Raw genomic sequence first — 26,217 nt, 5'->3', positions numbered from 1 at the left:
TCTTATTCCGTACATTATACAGTACCAGCATTTGCAACTTGGCAGTTGTAAGCTCTTAGCCTTTCACTACTGCAGACTGAGGGAAGGGTTGTGGTTGCCGGAGAATTCCCCATACATCAGTCCTGAGTCAGTGACAATTCTTCTTTGGAACTTGAAATGGTTTGAACTTTGAAGTACATAATGAAAAGGGTGAGGATCACTGCTCTTTGGTGTCAGTTCAATTCAAATTCTGTAATTGATTGATCCAATTACAAATAGGTATTCCAATGATGCAACATCATCAGGTTATAACCATTATGACTGTCTCTAAGTAGAGGACAATGTCTCGACCTAATGTCCACAAAAATGCAGTATACAAACTGTAGCCTCATGTTATTTTCATGTTTCAACGCTTACAACAGGCAATCACATGTACCTCACAACCAAATCACTGCTTGTTATGTTCCAACAATGTTTGCTTACTTACACGCCTTATCTTTTCGAGGATGCACTTGTACGATTTCTTAAGGAAGGATTGCCTGCGTGATCAAAGCAACATCTTGTTTGGACAGGTGGAGATATCACACTTACTCTGTCAGACTTCATACAGTCAGGGTAACACATGGACAACTTGCACTGAATACACTCCAAACACAAACCTGGCAGGGAATCCTAGATGGTCAGATCTTGTCACATTGAGTTTGAATAGACGGAACATGACAGTCATAGAGCAGGTGAATTTATGTGAAACCCCCTGAGATCCGTAGATATGTTTAAGCAATAAGGCCAATATACTATGGCTAAGGGCTTTTCTTAGCATGACGCAACGCAGAGTGCCTGGATACAGCCCTTAGCTGTGGTATATTGCCCATATATGATAAACCCTGAGGTAGCTTATTGCTATTATAAACACTAGCAAGCAAGGGATAAGAACGTTGCCCGCCAGTATGGCAATGGAACATATAGAACGAACGACAGGGTCGTGTCCATAGATACAGCACAAAAAGACTGAACAACTGTGTCTAGCAACCGAACCGATAGAACAAATGACCAGTCGGCTTGGGTAGCAACCCTAGATTTGTGTGGGGACTATATCTTCTGGAAGGATGAAATAGTATGAATAAATTCATCAAAATAACGTTTTTAATGAAAATATGTCAATTACAATTTGAATATCTTCTTAATACCCTTGAAGCTGGTGTTTGGAGGATATATTGGCACGTCATGCATCTTAGTTTACAGTATAGAACACATTCCAGTCATACTAATTCCTAATTCTATGGTTGGAATATACTGTATTCAAACCCAGGCCTTCCTAAGATTTGGATGCAGAATTTGGTAATATGATACTGAATTCCTCTTGACAGTCATTGGTGTCAAGTCATTGGTGTCAAGTCATTGGTGTTATATTGACACGATCATGGGATGAATATCAGGAGATGTGTTGATGATGGTAGGAAGTATATGTGGTTCATAGTAAGTGTATCACATGATAAGACCTCTTAATATTGAATCACACTTAGTAGTAACAAGCTAAAACTGTTTGCATGTACAGGAAGTCTTGAGAAAGCACAAAGATGCACTTTCCGCTCAATAAATGCCACACGGTTTCTCCCACAGTAGAGGTTTCACACCATGGCGGTCACATAGCAGAACCAACAGATCTATCTTTCCACCATAGACTGTCTGTTTCCCACGGTCCCAGCCAGGCAGAGGAGAGATGGACAGAGTCTGAGCACTCACAGACAGACAACCACTCCATACTGTATACAGAGAAGAACTAGGCTACATCCCAAACAAATGACACCCTATTCCCTACATAGTGCAATACTTTTGACTAAAACCCTATGGGGACTATATAGGGTATAGGGAGCCATTTGGGCCACCGACATAGTTAACTACACAAGAGCCAAAGCTTTGATTAACATTCGAAGGAATCAGGATTCTTCCTCGTTGATAATGTAATGACGACATCATTGAAAAGACAGGCCGCTTCTCTCTGTTCCCCTCTTTCTCCCACCCAGTGATACACTATCTAGAGGAATTCAGATATGAAGTACATACAGTACACTACACATCCCCCCCCCCCCACACACACACACACAATGCTTGCTGTTAACACACAAATCAGTATGAAATATGATACATACTAAACAACATTGCACATTTCATGTCTGAACACATGGTCGGCAAGGAAATCACTTACAGTGCCTTGCAAAAGTATTCGGCCCCCTTGAACTTTGCGACCTTTTGCCACATTTCAGGCTTCAAACATAAAGAGATCAAACTCAATTTTTTTGTGAAGAATCAACAACAAGTGGGACACAATCATGAAGTGGAACGACATTTATTGGATATTTCAAACTTTTTTAACAAATCAAAAACTGAAAAATTGGGCGTGCAAAATTATTCAGCCCCTTTACTTTCAGTGCAGCAAACTCTCTCCAGAAGTTCAGTGAGGATCTCTGAATGATCCAATGTTGACCTAAATGACTAATGATGATAAATATAATCCACCTGTGTGTAATCAAGTCTCCGTATAAATGCACCTGCACTGTGATAGTCTCAGAGGTCTGTTAAAAGCGCAGAGAGCATCATGAAGAACAAGGAACACACCAGGCAGGTCCGAGATACTGTTGTGAAGAAGTTTAAAGACGGATTTGGATACAAAAGATTTCCCAAGCTTTAAACATCCCAAGGAGCACTGTGCAAGCGATAATATTGAAATGGAAGGAGTATCAGACCACTGCAAATCTACCAAGACCTGGCCGTCCCTCTAAACTTTCAGCTCATACAAGGAGAAGACTGATCAGAGATGCAGCCAAGAGGCCCATGATCACTCTGGATGAACTGCAGAGATCTACAGCTGAGGTGGGAGACTCTGTCCATAGGACAACAATCAGTCGTATATTGCACAAATCTGGCCTTTATGGAAGAGTGGCAAGAAGAAAGACATTTCTTAAAGATATCCATAAAAAGTGTTGTTTAAAGTTTGCCACAAGCCACCTGGGAGACACACCAAACATGTGGAAGAAGGTGCTCTGGTCAGATGAAACCAAAATTGAACTTTTTGGCAACAATGCAAAATGTTATGTTTGGCGTAAAAGCAACACAGCTCATCACCCTGAACACACCATCCCCACTGTCAAACATGGTGGTGGCAGCATCATGGTTTGGGCCTGCTTTTCTTCAGCAGGGACAGGGAAGATGGTTAAAATTGATGGGAAGATGGATGGAGCCAAATACAGGACCATTCTGGAAGAAAACCTGATGGAGTCTGCAAAAGACCTGAGACTGGGACGGAGATTTGTCTTCCAACAAGACAATGATCCAAAACATAAAGCAAAATCTACAATGGAATGGTTCAAAAATAAACATATCCAGGTGTTAGAATGACCAAGTCAAAGTCCAGACCTGAATCCAATCAAGAATCTGTGGAAAGAACTGAAAACTGCTGTTCACAAATGCTCTCCATCCAATCTCACTGAGCTCGAGCTGTTTTGCAAGGAGGAATGGAAAAAAATGTCAGTCTCTCGATGTGCAAAACTGATAGAGACATACCCCAAGCGACTTACAGCTGTAATCGCAGCAAAAGGTGGCGCTACAAAGTATTAATTTAAGGGGGCTGAATAATTTTGCACGCCCAATTTTTCAGTTTTTGATTTGTTAAAAAACTTGGAAATATCCAATAAATGTCGTTCCACTTCATGATTGTGTCCCACTTGTTGTTGATTCTTCACAAAAAAATACAGTTTTATATCTTTATGTTTGAAGCCTGAAATGTGGCAAAAGGTCGCAAAGTTCAAGGGGGGCGAATACTTTCGCAAGGCACTGTATTTCAAGGGGAAGCTTTGTGGGGGTTTTTTTCAACACAGCTTGTGTATACTGTGTGTATCCTGTAGACATTGCTAACAACAAAGTTAGAGACACACCATCAAATAATTGGTCTTTGTGATTAGATATATTTCACACAAGTTGTCATCAGAAGCATTTCCTGCACTGATTAGACATGACAGGAAGTTTTTGGCAGTGACAGGGGATGGGTCACGCAGGAAGGTCCTAATTAGCTGTGTGTGTGTGCGCGCGTGTTTGTGTGGAGCCATGAAGAAACAGGAACAGCTGTCGCTCTAGTAGTTTATCTGCAGGCCATTCTAACAAGGAGAGCCTAAACCATTACACCCCCTTCCTCCTCTCTCCCAATCCTCAGATAAATGGCTTCCCGGTCAGACGCAGGTCAGCATACAGATACAATACATCCCCTTGCCTGGCAAACAGATCTGGGTTCAAACACTATTTCAAATCATTGCAAATACTTTATCTGAGCTTGTCTGGCTTAATTGAGCGGTAGAATAGCCCATATAATCCCATCTGGCACTCCAGGCAGACTAGAGCAAAACATGTCAAATACTATTTGAAACCAGGTCTGCTGACAAGCAGCAGAAAATGTGCAAGTCTCTCCTAATCAGACTGTCACAACAAGTCTCTTTCCTTAGTGTACAGAATATTGGATAATGGCTTGTGGAGTTGAAATATCATCAGTTACTATTAAGGTGGTGAGGAAAAATATCATATCCACACTATTTTAGAATTGGGCTAACTGTATATTAAACATTCAAACTCATCAAAGAGGCATTGATGACGGTTTGACTTTAAGCCAAATGGATTCATGTGGAGGTTGTTCAAGACTATCAGACTGAGTAGGAATTCATTGAATAGCTCTGAAACTACGTGACATATGTTTATCCCCTGTCAGTCTTAATGCTGCCACGTCCTGTCTGACCAAGGATATCTCTGAAAATGCCTCTGCCTACCGATTCCCTTCTTGTTAGCAGTGTTTCAGAGGTATCAAGTCAGAGTGTTTATTTTAACATTGGATTCAGGGGTCAAGTATATAATCTATTTCACCTTTATTTAACTAGGCGAGTCAGTTAAGAACAAATTCTTATTTTCAACGACAGATTTGGGTTAACTGCCTTGTTCGGGGGCAGAACAACAGATTTGTACCTTGTCAGCTCAGGGATTCGAACTTACAACCTTTCAGTCACTAGCCCAAAGCTCTAACCACTAGGCTACCCTGCCACCCCCAATGTATCAAGTATCGAGTCTGTCCAGAGCTACAAAGATGATGCATCTCCACAGTTCGCTCCTCTAACCATGCCATTAGTATGATGAATTAGCTTATACTTATCTAATCTGTGCCCCTGACAAGGGAGCTGCTGCCTGAGAGCTTTGTTCAAATCTGCACACAGAATGCAATGGAAGATGTGTAATAAATGTTTTATCGATGTGTAGTGGTTCAATATTTATACATATTAGGTTCTTATTTATTGCACGGTTTATTCAGTTTGTCAGTCCCTTCAGGCTTCAGGTCATCTGTAAACATTACAGATCATTTCCCCAGAATGCTAACATGGATCAATACAGTGTTGGTCTCTCTTATCTCTCTCAGATGCAGCAGGAACAGTATGGATGCTGCCCATCAGTTCTGCCTTAGCCATGCTAAAATGTATTTAATAGCAGATGTCTAGCAGATGACTGTGAAATGTGGGTGTTTTACCTACCTTAGTTGAATGCACTGATGGTAAGTTACTCTGGATAAGAGCACTGGTTAAATTATTCAAATGTAAAAATGTATGTCCCTTCATTTACAATAGCCCTTGGTTTATCATAGGTCTGTGTTACAGACAGGTCTATATTAACACATTACATTGTAAAAGATCCATTGCCATCACAGCACAATGTACAGGTTCAGTCTCCACACAATGTCAGGCCCAGAATACAGTTGATTTCCATGCCAGAGATATACAGTACTTGGCCCAAAGACAGGCCCATCCATTCATGTCCGTCCATTAAGCTGTCTCAGTAAGGCTCAATGGGTGATTTACCGCCACTAAGATAGAGCAGACACAATTTCACCAGACTTCACCATTCTGTGATCAGGCCATTAAAGCAGGGATGGCTTTTTATGAATCTGTGTGCCATCGTTAACAGACAGAGATAGATATATGTGAGGGTAAAGCCAAAGCCTCTGTTAGAGGGCAGCAGGTAGCCTAGTGGTTCAGACGGTTGGGCCAGTAACTGAAAGGTTGCTGGTTTGAATACCAGAGCCGAATAGGTGAACAATCTGTTGATGTGCCCTTGAGCAAGGTACTTAAAACTAAGGCTCCTGCAAGTCACTCTGGTTGAGAGTGTCTGCTGAATCACTAAAACCAATGGAGTGGCATCCTCTGTGCCAGTAGTAGTAGATGACATGGGAATTCTCTAGTCTAGTGAACACCCCTAAGGGCTGGCTGTTATATGAATGAACAAGCTCAACATATTAGTTTAACATGCATGTCAGTCATATTTATTGGCTTGTCAAATAACAAGTGAGTATAATTCTGTTTCGTTGGCTTGTGAATCCAGACACTGCAGCATGACACACAGTCATAACACACACAGTATGTGTCACTGTAAATTAGAGGACATTTTAAATGCAAACCCATTTCTTGCCATCCTAGATGCTCTGATGTCCTCTGATGTATCCTGTGTCCTCCCATAACTCCTAGCCTAATTTTTTTTACCTTCCTCACATTGTTTCTACTCTTCTCTCTAATCACAGGACAAAATATGTTTATGTTGTTGGGGGGACGGGAGGAACGACACTTGTTAAAATGACAGCAGCGTCCTCCCGGGACTCTCCAAATGACAAGGTGACCCCAGCGCCTCGTCTCCACGCTCATCATTAAAAACAACATGCACGCACACACGCAAATAGTCGCACACAGACACGCTTCTCCTCCAATGTCCTTCTGCATGGCAACGGGTGATTAGGCACGGATTGATGTGCTGTTTTTATTTAACCTTGGTGGTAGTAGAGACAGCATGGCTGAACTCAAGGTGGTCTCCTTGGTACTGTTGTGGTGGCACATCTTCACACTCCCCCTGTCAGTCTGCTTCTTAAAATCACCACCTGCACACACACACGCACGCACACACACACACACACACACACACAAGTTCAGAGGTTATTTTCAGGAGGCAGTAAACACAGGGGTGCAAATTAAAGAGGAAGCTACCAATGAAATGAATTCCAATTTTTTTTTAAATTATTTTCAATAAATATTTGCCAATGTATTAGTGTAATTTTGATTTACTTCCTGAATTGACAACTGAATTAACCTCAACCGTAATGTTCACAGCAAATGTTTGACTTGACCATGGGGACATCTGGTGGAGAAAAGTTGAAACGACTCATTTACTCCATTAGAGAGCATTTTCAAAGCCATCTATGTCATGACTAATCAGTGGTGGAACAATTACACAATTATAATATTTGAGTAAAAGTATAAATACCTTAATAGAATGTTACTCAAGTAAAAGTGAAAGTCTGCCAGTAAAATAGCACTTGAGTAAAAAATAAATATAATTAAGTATCAAACGTAAATATACTTAAGTATTGAAAGTAAGAGTATAATAATTACAAATTCCTCATATTAAGCAAAGCACAATTTTTTTTACATGTATTTTATTTATGGATAACCAGGGTCACACTCCACTTTGCATTAGGAATAGTGCTAAATGTCTTATTTAGTTGTGCTTAGTACCCATAGCCCCATGACTGTTATACTGAAAATACAATCCAGTTTCTCATGACATACAGTACCTTTTGAACGGATAGCTCATGACTTAAGTTGCACCTTGTTTTTCACTTTCCTATAATGTTGTTGATGTACCCAGCTACCTTGTTCATGTATATTATTTTCTAGAGCAGCTTAAGTGTGAGTATGTGTGTGAGTGTGGTTTTCCACCCGCTCTCTTAGCTTCCTCATCTGCCCGTCTATTACCAATGCTGACGCTGTCCATGCCTTTAGTATGTGCTTCGCATTTCCAAATTGCTACTTTTTTTGGTAATAAAACTGCCCCTAGTAAATTCAAGATTAGCTGCGCATGGGTAATGGGTTTATCCGCTGTGGTAACCGTGCCCCTGTTTCTCAACTGAGCTGCAAATACATGGACTGTGTTAAAAGCATAAGCGCGATCAGTATGTATCGTAATGCATTTACCCTTCCCCAACTCACAAGCCCTGGTAAGGGCAACAATTTCAGCTTGTTGAGCAGAGTAATTCTTTGGTAAAGCTTCAGCTTCCAACACCTCAGTGAGAGGCACTACCGCAGAACCAGTGGCATTTGAGCCATCTGTTTTTTTTCCTGGAAGACCCATCAACAAACATAGTTATTTCAGCATCTGGCAAAGGCAAATCAGTCAGATCTGGTCTAGGGAGAACTACTTTCTCCGTCTCCGCTACACAGTCACGGGGACACCCATCGGTGGCTATAGAGATTAGAGTGGAGAGGTTCAAGGTAGTACATCGCAACAATTGTTAGATTTGGCATATTTAACTAAATTATCATACAAGACAAATGTCTAGCCGGTGACATGTACGCCATCTTGTGTTCTAATAATAAGATTGAGACGTCATGTGGTTCCATCAATGTCAAATCATGGTAAAGTACTACAGAGGCTGAGTCCTCCACAGCCCGTGCTGCAGCCACCACTGACTGTAAACACAGGGGTATTGCTTGCGCCACCTCATCGAGACGGGAGGAATAATAGGCCACCGGTTTATTCATCCCTCCGTGTTTCTGAGTTTACACTGATGTCATGAACCCCTCCCTGCAATCCACAGTCTGTGTGAATTCAGGTCTTTTGCAGACTCCATCAGGTTTTCTTCCAGAATGGTCTTGTATTTGGCTCCATCGACCTTCCCATCAATTTGAACCATCTTCTCTGTCCCTGCTGAAGAAAAGCAGGCCCAAACCATGATGCTGCCACCACCATGTTTGACAGTGGGGATGGTGTGTTCAGGGTGATGAGCTGTGTTGCTTTTACGACAACGTTTTGCATTGTTGCCAAAAAGTTCAATTTTGGTTTCATCTGACCAGAGCACCTTCTTCCACATGTTTGGTGTGTCTCCCAGGTGGCTTGTGACACTTTTATGGATATCTTTAAGAAATGGCTTTCTTCTTGCCACTCTTCCATAAAGGCCAGATTTGTGCAATATACGACTGATTGTTGTCCTATGGACAGAGTCTCCCATCTCAGCTGTAGATCTCTGCAGTTCATCCAGAGTGATCATGGGCCTCTTGGCTGCATCTCTGATCAGTCTTCTCCTTGTATGAGCTGAAAGTTTAGAGGGACGGCCAGGTCTTGGTAGATTTGCAGTGGTCTGATACTCCTTCCATTTCAATATTATCGCTTGCACAGTGCTCCTTGGGATGTTAATCTTGGGAAATCTTTTTGTATCCAAATCCGGCATTAAACTTCTTCACAACAGTATCTCGGACCTGCCTGGTGTGTTCCTTGTTCTTCATGATGCTCTCTGCGCTTTTAACGGACCTCTGAGACTATTACAGTGCAGGTGCATTTATACGGAGACTTGATTACACACAGGTGGATTGTATTTATCATCATTAGTCATTTAGGTCAACATTGGATCATTCAGAGATCCTCACTGAACTTCTGGAGAGAGTTTGCTGCACTGAAAGTAAAGGGGCTGAATAATTTTGCACGCCCAATTTTTCAGTTTTTGATTTGTTAAAAAAGTTTGAAATATCCAATAAATGTCGTTCCACTTCATGATTGTGTCCCACTTGTTGTTGATTCTTCACAAAAAAAATACAGTTTTATATCTTTATGTTTGAAGCCTGAAATGTGGCAAAAGGTCGCAAAGTTCAAGGGGGCCGAATACTTTTGCAAGGCACTGTATAAACCTCAGTAACAGTTAAACATTACATTGTCGAGGTATTGCAAATGTTACATGTGTCAAGTCTCAAAATCAGACAAACAAATGCAGGTGGCTGATAAATCGGCACGCTTCTCAATTCTTGTTTGAAATTGTGCTAACTCCAAAATAACTTGGTGTCTTATGGAATAGATGCGGTAAAGAGGGCAATGGAAGGTAGATTGTGGGAGATAGAAGAAGGATTCCGGATTGGTGCACATTCAACAAATCTGATCTAACAAATTGAATATTCGTAAAATCCGTCATGATTGGTCCGATTTGGATATATTTGGCTGTTTTCGCTGCATAACATTTAGAAGTAGTCCCTTTTCAGGTTCAGAAGAAGTGGCTGCCAAATGCTAACTCCTGTTAATATAAACTGGTAGCATAACTAGCATAGAGAAATGGTGGTGGAAGTCTAAGTTGTTTTTAACTGTAATGCAGTTGATTGCTGACGATGAAATGAACATTTATTGGGGTTGACATCCATACCATCATTATACTTCGATTTTTACCTCAACATATTGTGAAAAACACATGTAAGCAATAGCCTAAATATAAGCCAATTTTGCTGGGGGGCAATGAGATTCAGGATCTTGTATGCCATGTATCCATGGCATTTCCTTTGTTCAGTTCCATTTACCTCTTTACTGCATCTTTACCAATTCGCTCTGAAGCCTGTAGTGTAGCTGACTCAAACTGGCTATTGGAGGGTCAAATTAGCCCCTTGGGGGGTGGTTTGTTAATCAGTCAAAGAGAAAGAAACAGGAAGAGGCCCAGGAAGGAACCTCTGTTATTATAGGCTACACAAAATACATACATACACATTTTTCCTGTCACACTAGTTTAAACCGATATCAAACCTATTTTACTCGACCCTAAATCCAGGGTTGATTTACAGTACTGGTGATAGTAGATAACTCTATCTTACTTGAGACCAGTATTAATAGGATCAACTAAATATTTTGGCGACACTATTGGATGAACAATGCGTTTTAGTTCAAATGTCAAGCCATATGTTCTGCTTCTCATTGTTGGAACGATCTTGCTTCTGGGGTATGTAAACCATTTTGACATTACTTCCAGTTTATTCCTTTGTCTGGTATTAAATCAGGAGCTTTTGAGATAGAAACTAACATGAAAATCTAAGAGCTCTGATATGTTGTTTTTTTTAGATACATTTCTTGAATGTGACTATGTTCTAATCTGTTAAGGGTTGGATGGATTTAAGAAATTAGATTTAATCAGGTGTAAATGTATAACATACCTCTTGAAAACTGAAATTATGGTTTATGTAAGGGATAATCAACGAGGGGCTATGCGTTCTACGGAATATTAATTAACTCCGTGGATGGTGTGTTCTATGAAGGAGTTAGTGGAGTGGAACTAACCTTCCAAGGAGTTGCATCATTTCCCAGAAAACGCAGAGAGCCCAAATTTGGCGCTAGAAATGTGTTCAACATCCACTGAAGAAGCTATCAAGTTTACTAGATAGCTACAGGATTTGCCTTGGTAACCAAACAGACTTGCTAGTTTAGCTAACCAAACCATCAGTCCTAGCTTGCTATTATGAACATCAAATTTGACAAAGCCAATAATAGTAATTCAAATTTTGCTTTCAAAAGCAGCTCAAACATAGAACATGTAAGAATGACATATAGCCATTGAATTCTACCGTGCTGATATACTGTGCGTTATAAGGAAATAATGCATGCTCTAGAATGCCCTTCAAGCCAATCAGAAACAAGTATTCAACAATGTCATGGTATAATAAAACAATTGTACACGAGAGGGTGTGCTAAACTACTTTATTTAGCATGGCTGTGCTGCGGTAGATCAGCACAGCCGTGCTGAAAAAGTAATTTAGCAAAACCTTGAGTGTACAGTTGTTTTTCTAAAACTGGTTACCAATTAAATAAAAAAGCTTTATTTTGGAAAATGTATTCATAAGCTACTACTTCATTCCTCAGAAAAAAATATGGGTCTTGTCCCAAGCTGGTTGTGAGTTCATTCTATCGGTTAGGTTGCCAGAAATGCGACCCAATCGTGAAGCTTTTTTGTTCTATATCTATGCGACCCAGTTTTTTGTTCTAAAAGTTATATTGCCATCCTGGCTCGAAGCGCTGTAATCCCATTTTTGCTAGCTAGCAAACTACAGCTAACACAGTCACGTCAAACCGTGCAACCACAACAGCAAAGTAGCTGTGTTTCATTTAATTTTACCTGTTTTCTATTGACATTTCTTTGTATAATATATTAATAAAATTATGCTGATTCATAATTTCGACTGGCTAAGTAAAGATGTCCGTCTCGTCCTGACACGTTAATTCACAATAGGACAGTGGAGATCAACTATCAATATTGAAACTGTTGCAAAAGTTGAGAAACAGCAACATTTGCACAAAAATTAGGGGTTCAATAAGATCCTCAAAAAAAGTACATTAGGGTTTTTGGCACTGAAAAATTACCCCAAAAGTTTATTCCATGAACCCCATAGGAGTTGGGGTTCATCGAGGAACCGCTTTAGTTCTTGGGGGGTTCTTGCAGGAATCTAACTGCCCAGCTGAAATATTTCAATATGAATTTGAGATAATTATATTAATAAGGGGGACGGGGTTCAAAAATGGACCCCACAGGGTTCTTTGGGGAAAAATTTATGTGGGTTATTTGAAGAACTTATAGGGGTTCCTCCATAGTTCCAATTAGAAGAAACCCTAAAGGATCCTCCAGGAACCTTTTCTTTTTAGAGTGTACATGTTACGCCCCTGAAAACAGGGGAGAAATAATCACGAGTGATACGGTGTTGTATTCTCAATTTAACGTTTAGTTGAATCAATTTCACAAAAGTAACACATTACAAAACAACAGAAAAACCATTATACAAATAACACAGCAAAATATCTTATTAACAACGTACATGTTCATTCACAATCGACATAAAATGGCAGCTACTCTCAGTACGATGCTATTCTTCACTTCAACCGAGCAGGGCTAATATTACTCTCTTCAAACTTAACTCTAACTTCCTCAAAACGTTACTAAGACACACCTTAAACACTCTTGACATGTTAGTGAGTTATAACATTTTAATTACTATTTTTATCATCAATAAAGTACCTGAAAACAGGGGAGAAATAATCACGAGAGTGATACGGTGTTGTATTCTCAATTTAACGTTTAGTTGAATGAGAAAAAGACCGCGATTTTCCCCAGGAATATGGGTGGAGACCAGAGCAATCGATCTCCGGCTCATAGATTAAGAGCATTTCGTAGATCACAGATTAACACTTTTAGGCACTACAAAATCAAGTAATCAATATAACATTTACACATTACTCTCACAATTCGTACCCTTTGACAGATTTGAACTTTAACACAATTATATGAATGTTATCAATCTTTATCAACTGATACTGAATGCATCTTTTTAACCTTAGATGTTTTAAGATCCTCACATACTATGAACTTACTAATACTTTTTAATGTATAACAGGCTATGACTATTTCCTTTAACCTGTCACATACAAACCCCTGTTGTTGAAAACCAAATGTTAGGCTAGAAGCAAGGGGAAATAATTTTAACTAGTCAGTTAAGAACAAATTCTAATGTACAATGACGGCCTAGGAACAGTGGGTTAACTGCCTTGTTCAGGGGCACAACGACAGACTTTTACCTTGTCACCTCGGGGATTTGATCTAGCAACCTAGATGTAGTCAGCAATAAGGGAGTGATTGCCTCCTAGAAGACCACAAAACATGTACATTTCTAGACATATTTTAAAAGCGAGTCAGGTAAAGAGCTTCTTTTTGTTTTCAAGGGGCAATGTTGTATATTGGGACAGGCTTGAATAAGCTAAGTAGCCAATAGGCAGAGGGGAGCATCATTTCTCTGATTCTCTGTAATAATGGTATGGCAATAATGCATTTTATTTTGTAAATTGGTGACTTGCATCAAACAACACAAAAACATGTGCACTTGTCTGAAGGTCAAGTGGATAAACAGGTTAATGTCAAGCCCTGCATTTTTTCCCCAAAAGTCTTATGGAATGTAGGCATGGCTATTGAACACAACACATTGAACACAACACATTGAACACAACACATTGGCTGCTACTGTAGGCTGAATGATAGAGGAGCCATTTCCATGTTAAAATGCATTTTCTCCATTGTTTTTGATGGTAGGCCACTCTGGTAGTTCTACATTATGATCAAATAGCCACATTAGACTTCTTGGCCACTGTTAAAACTGTAACTTAATGCGTGTACAGCCTCAGAGTTCACAGTAAACGAGAACAGGAAGTTGCACATAATTTAAACAACGTTTAAAGTTTGCGCTCAGCAGACCTGAAATTAGCTCAGTGACAAAATAGGGAACATTGCTTAGAACGCGTCTCAACCAATCAGAATGCTTTTACCTTTATTTAACTAGGCAAGCCAGTTAAGAACACATTCTTGTTTACAATGACGGACTACCATAAGGCAAAAGGTCTCCTGTGAAGACGGGGGCTTGGATTAAAAATACAATTAAATTAAAATATAGGACAAAATACACATCACGACAAGAGAGACACCACAACACTACATTAAGAGAGACCTAAAGACAACAACACAGCATGATAGCAACACACCATGACAACAACATGGTCACAAAACAACATTCTAACAGCACAAAACAGGGTACAAACATTATTAGGCACAGACAACAGCACAACGGACAAGAAGGTAGAGACAACAATACATCACGCAAAGCAGCCACAACTGTCAGTAAGAGTGTCCATGATTGAGTCTTTAAATGAAGAGATTGAGATAAAACTATCCTCAGTTTGAGTGTTTGTTGCAGCTAGTTCCAGTCGCTAGCTGTCTCGAACTGAAAAGAGGAGCGACCCAGGGATATGTGCGCTTTGGGGACCTTTAACAGAATGTGACTGGCAGAACAGGTGTTATATGTGGAGGATGAGGGCTGCAGCAGATATATCAGATAGGAGGGAGTGAAGCCTAAGAGGGTTTTATAAATAATCATCAACCAGAGATGACTTTACCTACCGATCTATAAATTACATCTCCGTAATCTAGCATGAGTAGGATGGTCATCTGAATCAGGGTTTGTTTGGCAGCTGGGGTGATAGAGGAGTGATTACAATAGGGGAAACCAAGTCTAGATTTAACTTTAGCCTGCAACTTTGATATGTGCTGAGAGAAGGACAGTGTACCATCTAGCCATACTCCCAAGTACTTGTATGAGGTGACTACCTCAAGCTCCAAACCCACAGAGGCAGTAATCACACCTGTGGGGAGAGGGGCATTATTCTTACCAAACCACATGGCCTTTGTTTTGGAGGTATTCAGAACAAGGTTAAGGTAATGAGGTAGGTAGAAGGTAGCGTTCTCCTGGCATGTGCCAAACCGATATTCGTTAGTCGGACTGCCTATGACGGTGCCACATTGAAAGTCCCTGATCTCTTCAGTAAATCCATTCTACACTGAATGTTTGTCTATGGAGATTGCATGGTGGTGTGTGCTCAATTTTATGCGCCTGTCAGCAACGGGTGTGGCTGAAATTGACGAATCCCTTTAAATGAGTGGGTGTCCACATACATTTGCATATACAGTGTATTTTTCCCCAATGTTGTATTCCTTTTTTGAAGAAAGAAAATATATTTCAAATCAAATCAAATTTTATTTGTCACATACACATGGTTAGCAGATGTTAATGCGAGTGTAGCGAAATGCTTGTGCTTCTAGTTCCGACAATGCATATTTCAAAAATAGTATTAAGCAGTTTGTTGTGCTATGAGGTGTAATTGATCAGGATGAACATGTATCAAAACCTCAAACAAGTTGACGTTCAATAATACAATCCATTCCCACCACCAACAAGATCATGTGCACCACTGACAGAGGCTTACAGCTCAGTGGAATGAACACGTGCTCAACAATGCCTGCTAAGGTGGGTTCAAATGTAAAATTGCCAAATTCATAAAACAATGCTAAACATTAAGCCATTTTATTTATTTATTTTACCGTTATTTTACTAGACAAGTCAGTTAAGAACAAATTCTTATTTTCAATGACAGCCTAGGAAGAGTGGGTTAACTGCCTGTTCAGGGGCAGAACGACAGATTTTGTACCTTGTCAGCTCGGGGATTTGAACTTGCAACCTTTCGGTTACTAGTCCAATGATCGAACCACTAGGCTACTGTGTAATGAAGGTTGATAATTTAAGTTGAACGGACCCTAAATGTTTATGTTCAATATAACAAATATTTAATGTTCAAGTAACTTACATTGTTAATGTTCAGAATATACTACAGTTTACTGTCAAAAAGTAAATAGTATTTAGACCTTAAAAAGACAGCCATATGGGTGGTGAAAACACCCGCCCGCGGTGCCCTCGGCTATGGCCCATGACAGGGAGGAACGTCCATCTCAAATCGATCAGTAATCTGCGCCGCTCTGACACGTTGTCAACATGGTGCATCTTCCAGAAACATGCCATATCTCTTCTCTATAAAATATATATTCGAATTTTCAAATTAGTTTTACTTGGGATGGCAGATAAAGCGTTTATCAGCAATCCTGTGTTTTCACAGAAGCCGTTGACTTTGAACAGGTCACCTAGCTAATGCCCGGGAGGCGGATGTGAAATGTCATAGGTTTAGTTTCATGGTATCACATGTTGAAATTGTGCATCCCTATATAACATTTATTAAGCTACACAGATTGAGTTAACCTTGCATCCTTATTGAAACTTAACAGGTTAATGTCAAGCCCTGCATTTTTTCCCCAAATGTCTTATGGCCATTGAACACAACACATTGAACACAACACATTGGCTGCTACTGTAGGCTGAATGATAGAGGAGCCATTTCCATGTTAAAATGCATTTTTTACATTGTTTTTGATGGATTACAGGCAATATCCACACCGAGCTGGGGCTAGAGCTGCCATTTTCAAGGAGCGGGACACTAATCAGGATGCTTATAAGAAATCCCGCTATGCCCTCAGACGAACTATCAAACAGGAAAAGCATCAATACAGGACTAAGATTGAATGCTACTACACCGGCTCTGATGCGCGTCGGATGTGGCAGGGCTTGCAGACTTGTGTGCTACAAAGTGAAACCCAGCCACGAGCTGCCCAGTGACGTGAGCCTCCCAGATGAGATAAATGCCTGTTATGCTTGCTTCGAGGCAAGAAACACTGAAGCATGCATCAGAGCAGCAGCTGTTCCGGACAACTATGTGATTACGCTCTCCGTAGCCGATGTGAGCAAGACCTTCAAAGAGGTCAACATTCACAAGGCCGCAGGGCCAGACGGATTAGCAGGATGTGTACTCAAAGCATGCGCGGAAAAACTGGCAAATGTCTTCACTCTTCACTGACATGTTTTACCTTTCCCTGACCGAGTCTGTAATACCTACATTTTTCAAACAGACCAACATAGTCCCTATGCCCAAGAAAGCAAAGGTAACCTGCCTAAATGATTATCACCCCGTAGCACTCACGTCAGTAGCCATGAAGTGGTCTGAAAGGCTGGTCAAAGCTCACATCAACATCATTATGCTGGAAACCCTAGACCCACTCCATTTTTCATATCGCCCCAACAGAGCCACAGATGACACAATCTCAATCCACACTGCCCTTTCCCACCTTGACAAAAGGAATACCTATGTGAGAATGCTGTTCATTGACTACAGCTCAGTGTTTAAAACCATAGTGCCCACAAAGCTCATCACAAAGCTAAGGACCCTGGGACTAAACACCTCCCTCTGCAACTGGATCCTGGACTTCCTGAAGGGCCTCCCCCAGGTGGTAATGGTAGGCAACAACGCATCTGCTACGCTGATCCTCAGCACTGGAGCTCCTCAGGGGTGCGTGCTTAGTCCCCTCCTGTACTTCCTGTTCACCCACAACTGTGTGGCCAAGCACAACTCCAACCCCATCATTAAGTTTGCTGACGACCCAAAAGTGGTAGGCCTAATCACAGACAACGATGAGACAGCATATAGGGAGGAGGTCAGAGACCTGGTAGTGTGGTGCCAGGACAACAACCTCTCCCTCAGTGTTAGCAAAACAAAGGAGCTGATCGTGGACTATAGGAAAAGGAGGGCTAAACAGGCCTCCATTAACATTGACGGGGCTGGAGTGGAGCGGGTCGAGAGTTTCAAGTTCCTTGGTGTCCACATCCCCAACGACAGTTGTGAAGAGGGCACATCAACACCTTTTGCCTCTCAGGAGATTGAAAAGATTTGGCATGGGTCTCAAGATCCTCAAAAGTTCTACAGCTGCACCATCGAGAGCATCCTGACCAGTTGCATCACCGCCTGGTATGGCAACTGCTCGGCATCTGACCATAAGGCGCTACAGAGGGTAGTGCGTACGGCCCAGTACGTCAATGGAGCCAAGCTTCCTGCCATACAGGACCTATATACTAGGCGGTTTCAGAGGAAGGCCAAAAAAATGTGTCAAAGACTCCAGTCTCCCAAGTCATAGACTGTTCTCTCTGCTACTGCATGGCAAGTGGTCCTGGAGTGCCAATTCTAGGTTCAAAAGGCTCCTTAACAGCTTCTACCCCCAAGCCATAAGACTGCTGAACAGTTAATCAAACACCCACCTGGACTATTACATTAACAACCCCCCCCCCCCCGTAATCTGCTGCTACTCGCAGCAGTGTCTAAAGGGCATACTACGCTATGGAAACAAGAGCATGGGGAGCCCTGCCTAACACATCACAAACAGGTTCTTAGTTAGTGGCAACATATTGAATTCCCGTTCCTCCACAATAGTCAATGCAAACTGAATGACTGAGGCTTTCTTTTCAGCCTGGTCAAAAAGGAAAACAAAGTTTACACAATGATTTAACCAACAGGTTTTGTTGCATGGTTGAGGGAAGCACTAACTAAACAGTCATTGAACTTCTCAAGATTTAATCAAACTATTCAATATATTAACTAGGTATATTGAGATCTTCTATACCACATACCCCTCTCTGATGGGCATTGAATAAAGACAATGGCTCTCTGAAGCCACATGCAATTAATATCAGTACAGCATTTTTGTTAAAAGCAAAAAAAATGTAACCCTTTAAAAATGTCTGCACACTTGTGAACCGTTGCATTTTTCAAGTGTGCAACATTATGTGCAATATGGTTTAACTGAAAAGCTCCTGTATACTTTAAATATCTTGCCTACTTTTATATACTACTAGATAGCAGGGGTACTCAACTCTTACCTTACGAGGTCCGGAGCATGCTGGTTTTCTGTTCTACCTTATAATTAATTACACACACCTGGTGTCACAGGTCTAAATTAGTCCCTGATTAGAGGGGAAGAATGAAAAAAATGCAGTGGAACTGCCTTCGAGGTCCAGATTTGAGTTTGAGGTTACTATGGTATTCACGGTATGTTAATAGCTGCACAGACATGCAGCATGAATGTGGCTTTGGCAACACCACATCCAAGGTAATATAAGGATAGTGTAAAGCCTAATTTACACCTTACTCAATACAATAAGAAACGCAAGTGTGTGCTTCCCAGTATTTTGTAACTCCACGAAAATGCGTAGGATTGCCATCTTGTGAAGCTAATTGTGTCCTTTTGTCGTGTACTGGCGTAAGAGTATGAGTTATATTTAAAATAAAAGTAACAACTGATGTCGAAGAAAGGCTGCGCCGGCAAAACCATTTTGTTAGTGTTAAAAATACATTTTTTCATGACAGACTTGAACTGATTCTCTTCTGCCTCTCCAAAGGTATGTCTACTTCAACTTCTTCTCTGAAAGACTCAACAGGTAAGATCTAGTTCTGTTAATCTATTACCGCCTAATGTCGCAACAGTGTAAAATGAAAGTCACAGTGTTCTGATTCTTACTAACAGGGTGTGGTTTGAGGCTTGACTTTAAGGGAACATTTATATTATGGTTTCATTGTTTCCAACAGAGAGATCCCAATTGATGAGGACCAGAAGAGCACCAGGTAAGTTGAGAGAAACTGAGAAATTCCCCCAACATATTGTGGTACTTGGTCATTTTAATGGTAGGATGGTACATATAAAATGTAAGGATTTTTGTAGTTTTGTTCTGTCACAAGATAATCCATAAAATTGAGGTAAACTGTGCCATATTCCAGCAGTTTTGTTGTGATCACAAGAAAATCCTAACAATTCAGGCTGATATGATATGGCTGCCAGGGCGTTCAGAGTTTCGTAACATTAGGGGCTCAGTCCTGAAGGGCTCATGGGTTTGTGTGCTGAAGGGGGAAAGGAAGGGCCTTTTCTAAAAAATAATTTCCTGCAATTCTACATGACTTGGAGACATGAAAATATTTTTTTTATATCACACAAATGACCAAAATGACAAGCTACTATGACAATTATATATTTGAGATCAATAAAACAAACAACTCATATCTGAAATGCAACCAATAGCATAGGCCAATGAAAATAGTGGATACACAGATTTTAGGCCTATAATATGAGGAGGAAATTATAATCCACCAACCTTCCGGTGGCACTTACCAATTCAAACAGATTTTTACCGTCATGATATTTTGAAATATTGCCCAAGTACCTTCTAGCTGCTGCCTGCTGTTCATTGACAGCCAGATCACAACAATCCGCTGTTTTATATTGGCTGCACTGGCTGCATTGACTGCTCATTAGAAATACTATACCAGTAAATTAATAGATTACATTCACTGATAAAAAGCTGTCTCCAAAATAATCACATAGTTTTCACAGATCCGCCGTGGACCAAAAACATCTCTGTGCGAAAAGTCGTCATATGGTCTGTTTTGTCACCAAACTCAGACAAAAGTAAAAATACTTTAAAGTACTACCTAACTCGTGTTTTGGGGTGTCTGTACTTTACTATTTTACTTCTACTTTTACTTAAGAAAATAATGTACTTGTTACTCCATACATTTTCCTTGACACACACACAAGTTTCATGTTTTAGGCTTAACAGGACAGGAAAATGGTCAAATTCATGCACTTATCAAGAGAACATCCCTGGTCATCCCCACTGCCTTTGATCTGGAGAACTCACTAAACACATGCTCATCAAACATTTCAACAATTATCAACATTCCCATGATAATTTCAATATCATGGGCATTAAAATGGAGTTCGTCCCCCATTTGCTGCTATAACATCCACTAGTTGCTGCAACAAAGCTGTGGGGACTTGCTTCCATTCAGCCACAAGAGCATTAGGGAGGTCGGGCACTGGTGTTGGGCGATTGGGCCTGGCTCACAGTCGGCATTCCAATTCATCCCAAGCCCATTTCATGAAGCTCCAGATGAACAGGTCTTGTGCTGACGTTGCTTCGAGGCAGCTTGGAACTCAATAGTGAGTGCTGCAACCGAGGACAGACACGCTTCAGCACTTGACAGTCCCATTCTGTGAGCTTGTGTGCCCTACCACTTCGCAGCTGAGCCATTGTTGCTCCTAGACTTTTCCACTTCACAATAACAGCACTTTCAGTTGACCGGGGCAGCTCTAGCAGCGCAGGACTTTTACCAACTGACTTGTTGGAAAGGTGGCATCCTATGACGGTGCCATGTTGCAAGTGACTGAGCTCTTTAGTAAGGCCATTCTACTGCCAATGTTCGTCTATGGAGATTGCATGGCTTTGTACTGGATTTTATGCACCTGCCAGCAATGGGTGTGGCTGAAATAGCAAAATACACTAATTGGAAGGGGTTTCCAAATACTTTTGTATGCATAGTGTACTGCAGCAGGTAACTTACATCAAACCACATCCACTGCGCGCACGCCTGTGGACATATGGGATCAGAGCATGACTCAATTGTGCATATTCCTAACAGAAAACAGCACCAGTAAGTGTCCCACACGAGTGATGATGGCTCATCTCCAACGCTTGGAAGAGCACTTTTGGACCTACTTCCCAATCTGTTTGACAGTACTCCTGGATGTGACAGCATTGATGAGGTTACGAACTGTCGACCACGCCCCATGTTTTTGAGAAGCTCCGACGCGCCATGCCTCATTAGTGGTGGTGACTCGTCTCATTAATGGTGGTGAGATAAGAGACATTATGGCCAGACTAGTTTGCAATTGAGTGTCATAGCCCCACATTAAAAGTATGTGATGGCGAGTTGAGTAGACAATCAGAAATAATGCTAGAATGTTTTTCAATTGACTGACCCCCCCCCCCCCCCCCCATCCCCCCCCAAACAATGGCAGTTAATTACATAATTCTTTTCACGTGGGGTCATGGACCTAGAAGGTTTTGGAACCCCCTACACTAATTGCAACTATCCCACTACTATTTGTAATACATTCCCTACTGCACTAGCCTCTAACAATTTAAACTTATTAACTCCTTCCACTAATATAAAAATATTTCTGGGCAATTGAAGCAAGTCACACACTTATTTTTTCATGTAAAAGTACCCTTTCTAGTTTTTTTTATCTTTATTGTGTTTTTCTTCCTACTATGTTTTTCTTTTCCTACAGCCTGAGTCGACTCTTGTTCAGGAGCAGAGTACGGAACATGGTCTCTCCTGAAAAGTATACATCTGCATTTTACCCTACCATCTTTCACCATAGCAGTATGGTGTCATGCTATCACATCCATCCTACAAACATCTTCCAAAAAGCACTTACAATCAGAATAGTGGTAATTCTATGTCATAGCATTGTACATCAGTGTCATGTTTTATTCACTGCATGAATTGGTGATGGGATGCTGTATGTGTTGAGTTTATAACACGATGGTTAGGGAAGTAGTTCTATCAATGTCTATTTTCTGTAGTAGTACAACTATTACATTTCGGTCTATCTAATACTACCAATATCAGCCCATCTCTTCATTACAATTAAGTAATTATTGACATTTTGTTCTCCCAGGCTATTGTACAAGCAGCCCAGTGTCTTGGTGGGGTAAGTAGCATTTTATTCTTATGTTAAAGACATATAAGCTGAAAAACTATACTGTAAGTGTCTGACACATCAGTGTGGGGAGGTGTAGCCTAAAATACCACACCATGTTTAAATGCCAGTACTATAGTGAAGTATTGAGATCATAAGATGGCTCTGGTCAGTACAACACAGTCAGGCAGGACCCTGTTCTGTTCCTCTAGACGTACTGATGTGGTGTCAGTGACCCCATGGTTGGCACCCATCGTCTGGGAAGGCACCTTTGACCCTGTGCTTGTCGACAATATCTACAAGCCCATGAACCTCACAATAGCAACCACAGTGTTTGCCATTGGAAAGTGAGTACAACTTTTGCCAAATATTCAAAAGGGGAATTGAACTATCAATACTTTTGCAACACTGCAACTATAAGGACATAAGTCCCTGATGTAATAAAATTTCATGATGCCTTGGAACAAGTGAATAATTGTACTACTTCTTGTACTGTATTATCTGCTAGACTGTATACGGGTCAGAAAGTGGTATAATGTATTATGAGAATGATGCAGTTAAGGGGATACCAAGTCAGTTACACAACTGAATGCATTCAAGTGTGTCTCCCGCATTTAACCCAACCCCTCTGAATCGGAGATGCTGCCTTAATGACATCATCGGCGCACAGGGAGAAGTTGTTGTTGGGAGTTAATTGACATGCTCAAGGGCAGAACCACAGATGTTTCCACCTTGGCATGTCTCAGCGACTCGAACCAGTGACCTTTCGGTTACTAGCCCAAAGCTCTTAACCAGTAGGCTACCTGCCGCCCTATCAGTTACAGATGGTTGCTGGTATCATAATCTCAGGTGTGACCTACTGCCGTTGTGTCCTTGAGCAAGGCACTTATTAATCCTTGTGTTATGTATGCCTTTAAATACTGACAGATACGTCAGATTTCTCCAAGATTTTCTGGACACAGCAGAGAAGCACTTTATGGTCGGCTTCAACATGCGCTACTATGTTTTCACTGATCGTCCCCACGATGTTCCTTCAGTGAACCTGACTCGGGGGAGACATTTGAGTGTGATCCAGGTCCCGGGTTCAAACCGCTGGCAGGAGATATCAGCCCGGAGGATGGAGATCATCCAGACCACCATCGAACGTCAGATCAGAAGGGAAGCCGACTACATCTTCTGTCTGGACGTAGACAGCAAGTTCCACGCTCGCTGGGGGCCCGAGTCTCTTGGAAGGCTGGTTGCTGTGATACACCCAGGCTACTACGAGCAGACCCGTGACCGCTTCCCGTACGAACGGCGTCCAGCCTCGACGGCCTACATCCCCATGGATGAGGGAGACTACTACTATGGCGGGGCTATGATCGGAGGGTTCGTGGAGGATGTGTACACACTAACAAAGGTATGTCAGACCCGGTTTGAGGAGGATGCGGGGAATTCCATTGAGGCTGCCTGGCAGGAGGAGAGCCACCTCAACAGGTACCTGCTCTACAACAAGCCAAGCAAGGTGTTGTCTCCAGAGTACCTGTGGCAGGACTTCAAGGCCAAAACCAAAGAGGTCAAAGTAATTCGCTTCTCAGGGGTCATTAAAAACTATGCTGATGTTCGTCCCAATGTATAAAAATAGGTAGTGGCTATTAGACCAGGAGAAGAAAATATATCACAACTTCTGAGAGTGGGGTCACGGGCCAGGGTCACTATTGTTCATTTTAACTTATTTCATTCTGTATTCTATCTATTTTGCATGTTGATTACTGTGAGGGAACAAAGAAATATGCAAAAAATGTAACAATAGTTACAATAATAGTAATAACAATAATAATAGTATTATGTTATTTTCTTGAAATAAATGTTTTACCATATTCCATTATGTTTGTTGTGTCACTACTTCTTATTTAACCAAGGTCCAAAGTGATGTTTTGATTTAAAGCTTTATACTTTAGTGGGATTCACACATGATAAATAGTGCTTCTTTCTGGTGGATGGTTAGGGTACATGAAATACAGGGAGATGAAATGTATTCCATAGCCTAACTAAAAACAACAGCTTTAGTGAACTAATCATCTTGCAACCACAGCACAGTGTCAGTAGAAACGGGAAGGACAGAGAACACATACTTGGACTAGCTAAGGAGCAACACCGGACTGGAGGAGGAGGATGTATCTGCAATGTAGGACTGGCACCTCTGGGGGACCCATTTATCCACCCAATACGTCCAAATTCATATGGTGAGGACAGTGTATGTATATCTTTTTTTAATTTAAGAAGATGAGATGAGCTGAATTAATCACACATGAATAAAAAGTTATTGGAATGATTCATAATAGACGGATGTAGGACATTGTGACATGAGTCACACTTATCCAAACAGGTTCCTTTTTAAGTCAAAATGGAGGATGCACTTCAATGTATAAAAACATCTGCCAATGTCAGGGCAATTGGCTAAATCCTTCATGTCAATGAGTCCAAAGAGAAGTGGATGGGGGACGAGGTTCCAGAAAAGCCTGACCAATCACATTGTATTGGGTTACGTGTGCTGCCCGGAAAGCAAACCGAACTGAAACCAGGTGTGTATCTGCCCTATTTGACCAAAAGCATACAGTTTTGTACTATTTAACAAGGTGATTGAAGAGAGATGACCTAGCCAACAGATGAGTATATCATTACATATTGCTTATACATGCAACAGGCATGTAATAATAATGTTGAGTGAGCTAGCCTAGCAAGCATTTCACTGCACCTTTTATACATGCTGTTCACTGTATGTGACAAATACAATTTGATTTGATTTTATCTCCCAATGTATTCAACTTGAATTTTAACGCACGTAGTTGAGAATGGCTTTCAAGTGATTGATACAGCAATTTAGGAATTCTAAGCATCCATATCTTCTCTTGTCTAGCTCTAACTACTGTAGCGTATGTCCACATACATGAAGTTTAAGCTTCCATCCACTCTAACCGTTGTCCTCACAACAGCACCTAAGGGGGAAGATTGCCCCCTGCTGGCCTGTCGACATCACTTCAAGCAGAACAGAACATTTCTTTGATCATGGGGTTGTCTCAATCAGATTACAATCTTACTGAAATGTGACAGGCTAAAATCTTAGAGAATAGCAAGTATTGTAGATTATAATGCAGCGTTAGACAGTTTTTATTTCGGGGCCTAAAGCCAATAAAGTAAGGTTTAGTTTCTTGTCATGATGTACAACATTGGCAGCTAAACGCTGAATTGCATTGTTCTTTTAAATAAATAAACAAATAATTACAAACAAATTAATAGTGTGAAATCGTGATATATTCATAAAAATTCATACGATTTTAAAAATCATATGAGAATTCACGACAATTTGAGCTGACCATGTGTAAAGGTGACGTTATGTTCTACGTATATATGACGAAATGCAGTCAGACGTAAAAAACAGTTGATTTCGAAAGTGAAAGGGATTTAGGATTTTTATTCACCGACGTTATCATCCCCCGCGACAGAGGCTGTCCCACTTTCATGGCTTGAAGGGTTCCTAATTATCGAACTATTCGAAAATGTTTTTGCATTTTAGCTAACCCTAAATCTTTTCCTAAACTTAA

The 26,217-nt window shown here is 40.9% G+C and overlaps 1 protein-coding gene across 8 annotated transcripts; it reads left to right on the top strand.

Annotated features, from left to right (window-relative positions):
* The first annotated feature begins 10,491 nt into the window (after positions 1–10,491).
* On the top strand, positions 10,492–24,498 carry LOC109893226 (globoside alpha-1,3-N-acetylgalactosaminyltransferase 1-like). 8 transcript variants are annotated; one of them, XR_004210377.1, is made up of 8 exons: positions 19,065–19,204; positions 19,494–19,532; positions 19,681–19,716; positions 21,568–21,780; positions 22,220–22,273; positions 22,613–22,645; positions 22,846–22,980; positions 23,671–24,498. XR_004210377.1 is itself a non-coding variant. In XM_031827200.1 (8 exons), the coding sequence occupies exons 5-8, from the start codon at positions 22,257–22,259 to the stop codon at positions 24,249–24,251; spliced, it is 876 nt and encodes a 291-aa protein (XP_031683060.1). In that variant the 5' UTR covers positions 19,070–19,204; positions 19,494–19,532; positions 19,681–19,716; positions 21,568–21,780; positions 22,220–22,256; the 3' UTR covers positions 24,252–24,498. The 8 variants fall into 8 exon arrangements, 7 of the variants coding, with proteins under 7 accessions (XP_020341927.1, XP_020341929.1, XP_031683060.1 ...); XM_031827200.1 differs by having other exon boundaries at positions 19,070–19,204; positions 23,561–24,498; XM_031827202.1 differs by lacking the exon at positions 19,065–19,204 and adding an exon at positions 19,249–19,354 and having other exon boundaries at positions 23,561–24,498.
* The last annotated feature ends 1,719 nt before the right edge of the window (positions 24,499–26,217 follow it).

This window comes from Oncorhynchus kisutch, linkage group LG6 (genome assembly GCF_002021735.2).
Source record: "Oncorhynchus kisutch isolate 150728-3 linkage group LG6, Okis_V2, whole genome shotgun sequence".
NCBI lineage: Eukaryota > Metazoa > Chordata > Actinopteri > Salmoniformes > Salmonidae > Oncorhynchus > Oncorhynchus kisutch.
This window is presented reverse-complemented; position numbering and strand designations above follow the sequence as displayed.

What these genes read in the sequence shown, in the direction of transcription:
- LOC109893226 (XM_020486338.2), top strand. Translation starts at nt 10,731, where the DNA reads ATGCGTTTTAGTTCAAATGTCAAGCCATATGTTCTGCTTCTCATTGTT. An exon ending in TTCTCTGAAAGACTCAACAG is followed by an intron (nt 19,533 to 19,680) that starts GTAAGATCTAGT and finishes TGTTTCCAACAG; the next exon opens with AGAGATCCCAATTGATGAGG. An exon ending in AACATGGTCTCTCCTGAAAA is followed by an intron (nt 22,274 to 22,612) that starts GTATACATCTGC and finishes TTGTTCTCCCAG; the next exon opens with GCTATTGTACAAGCAGCCCA.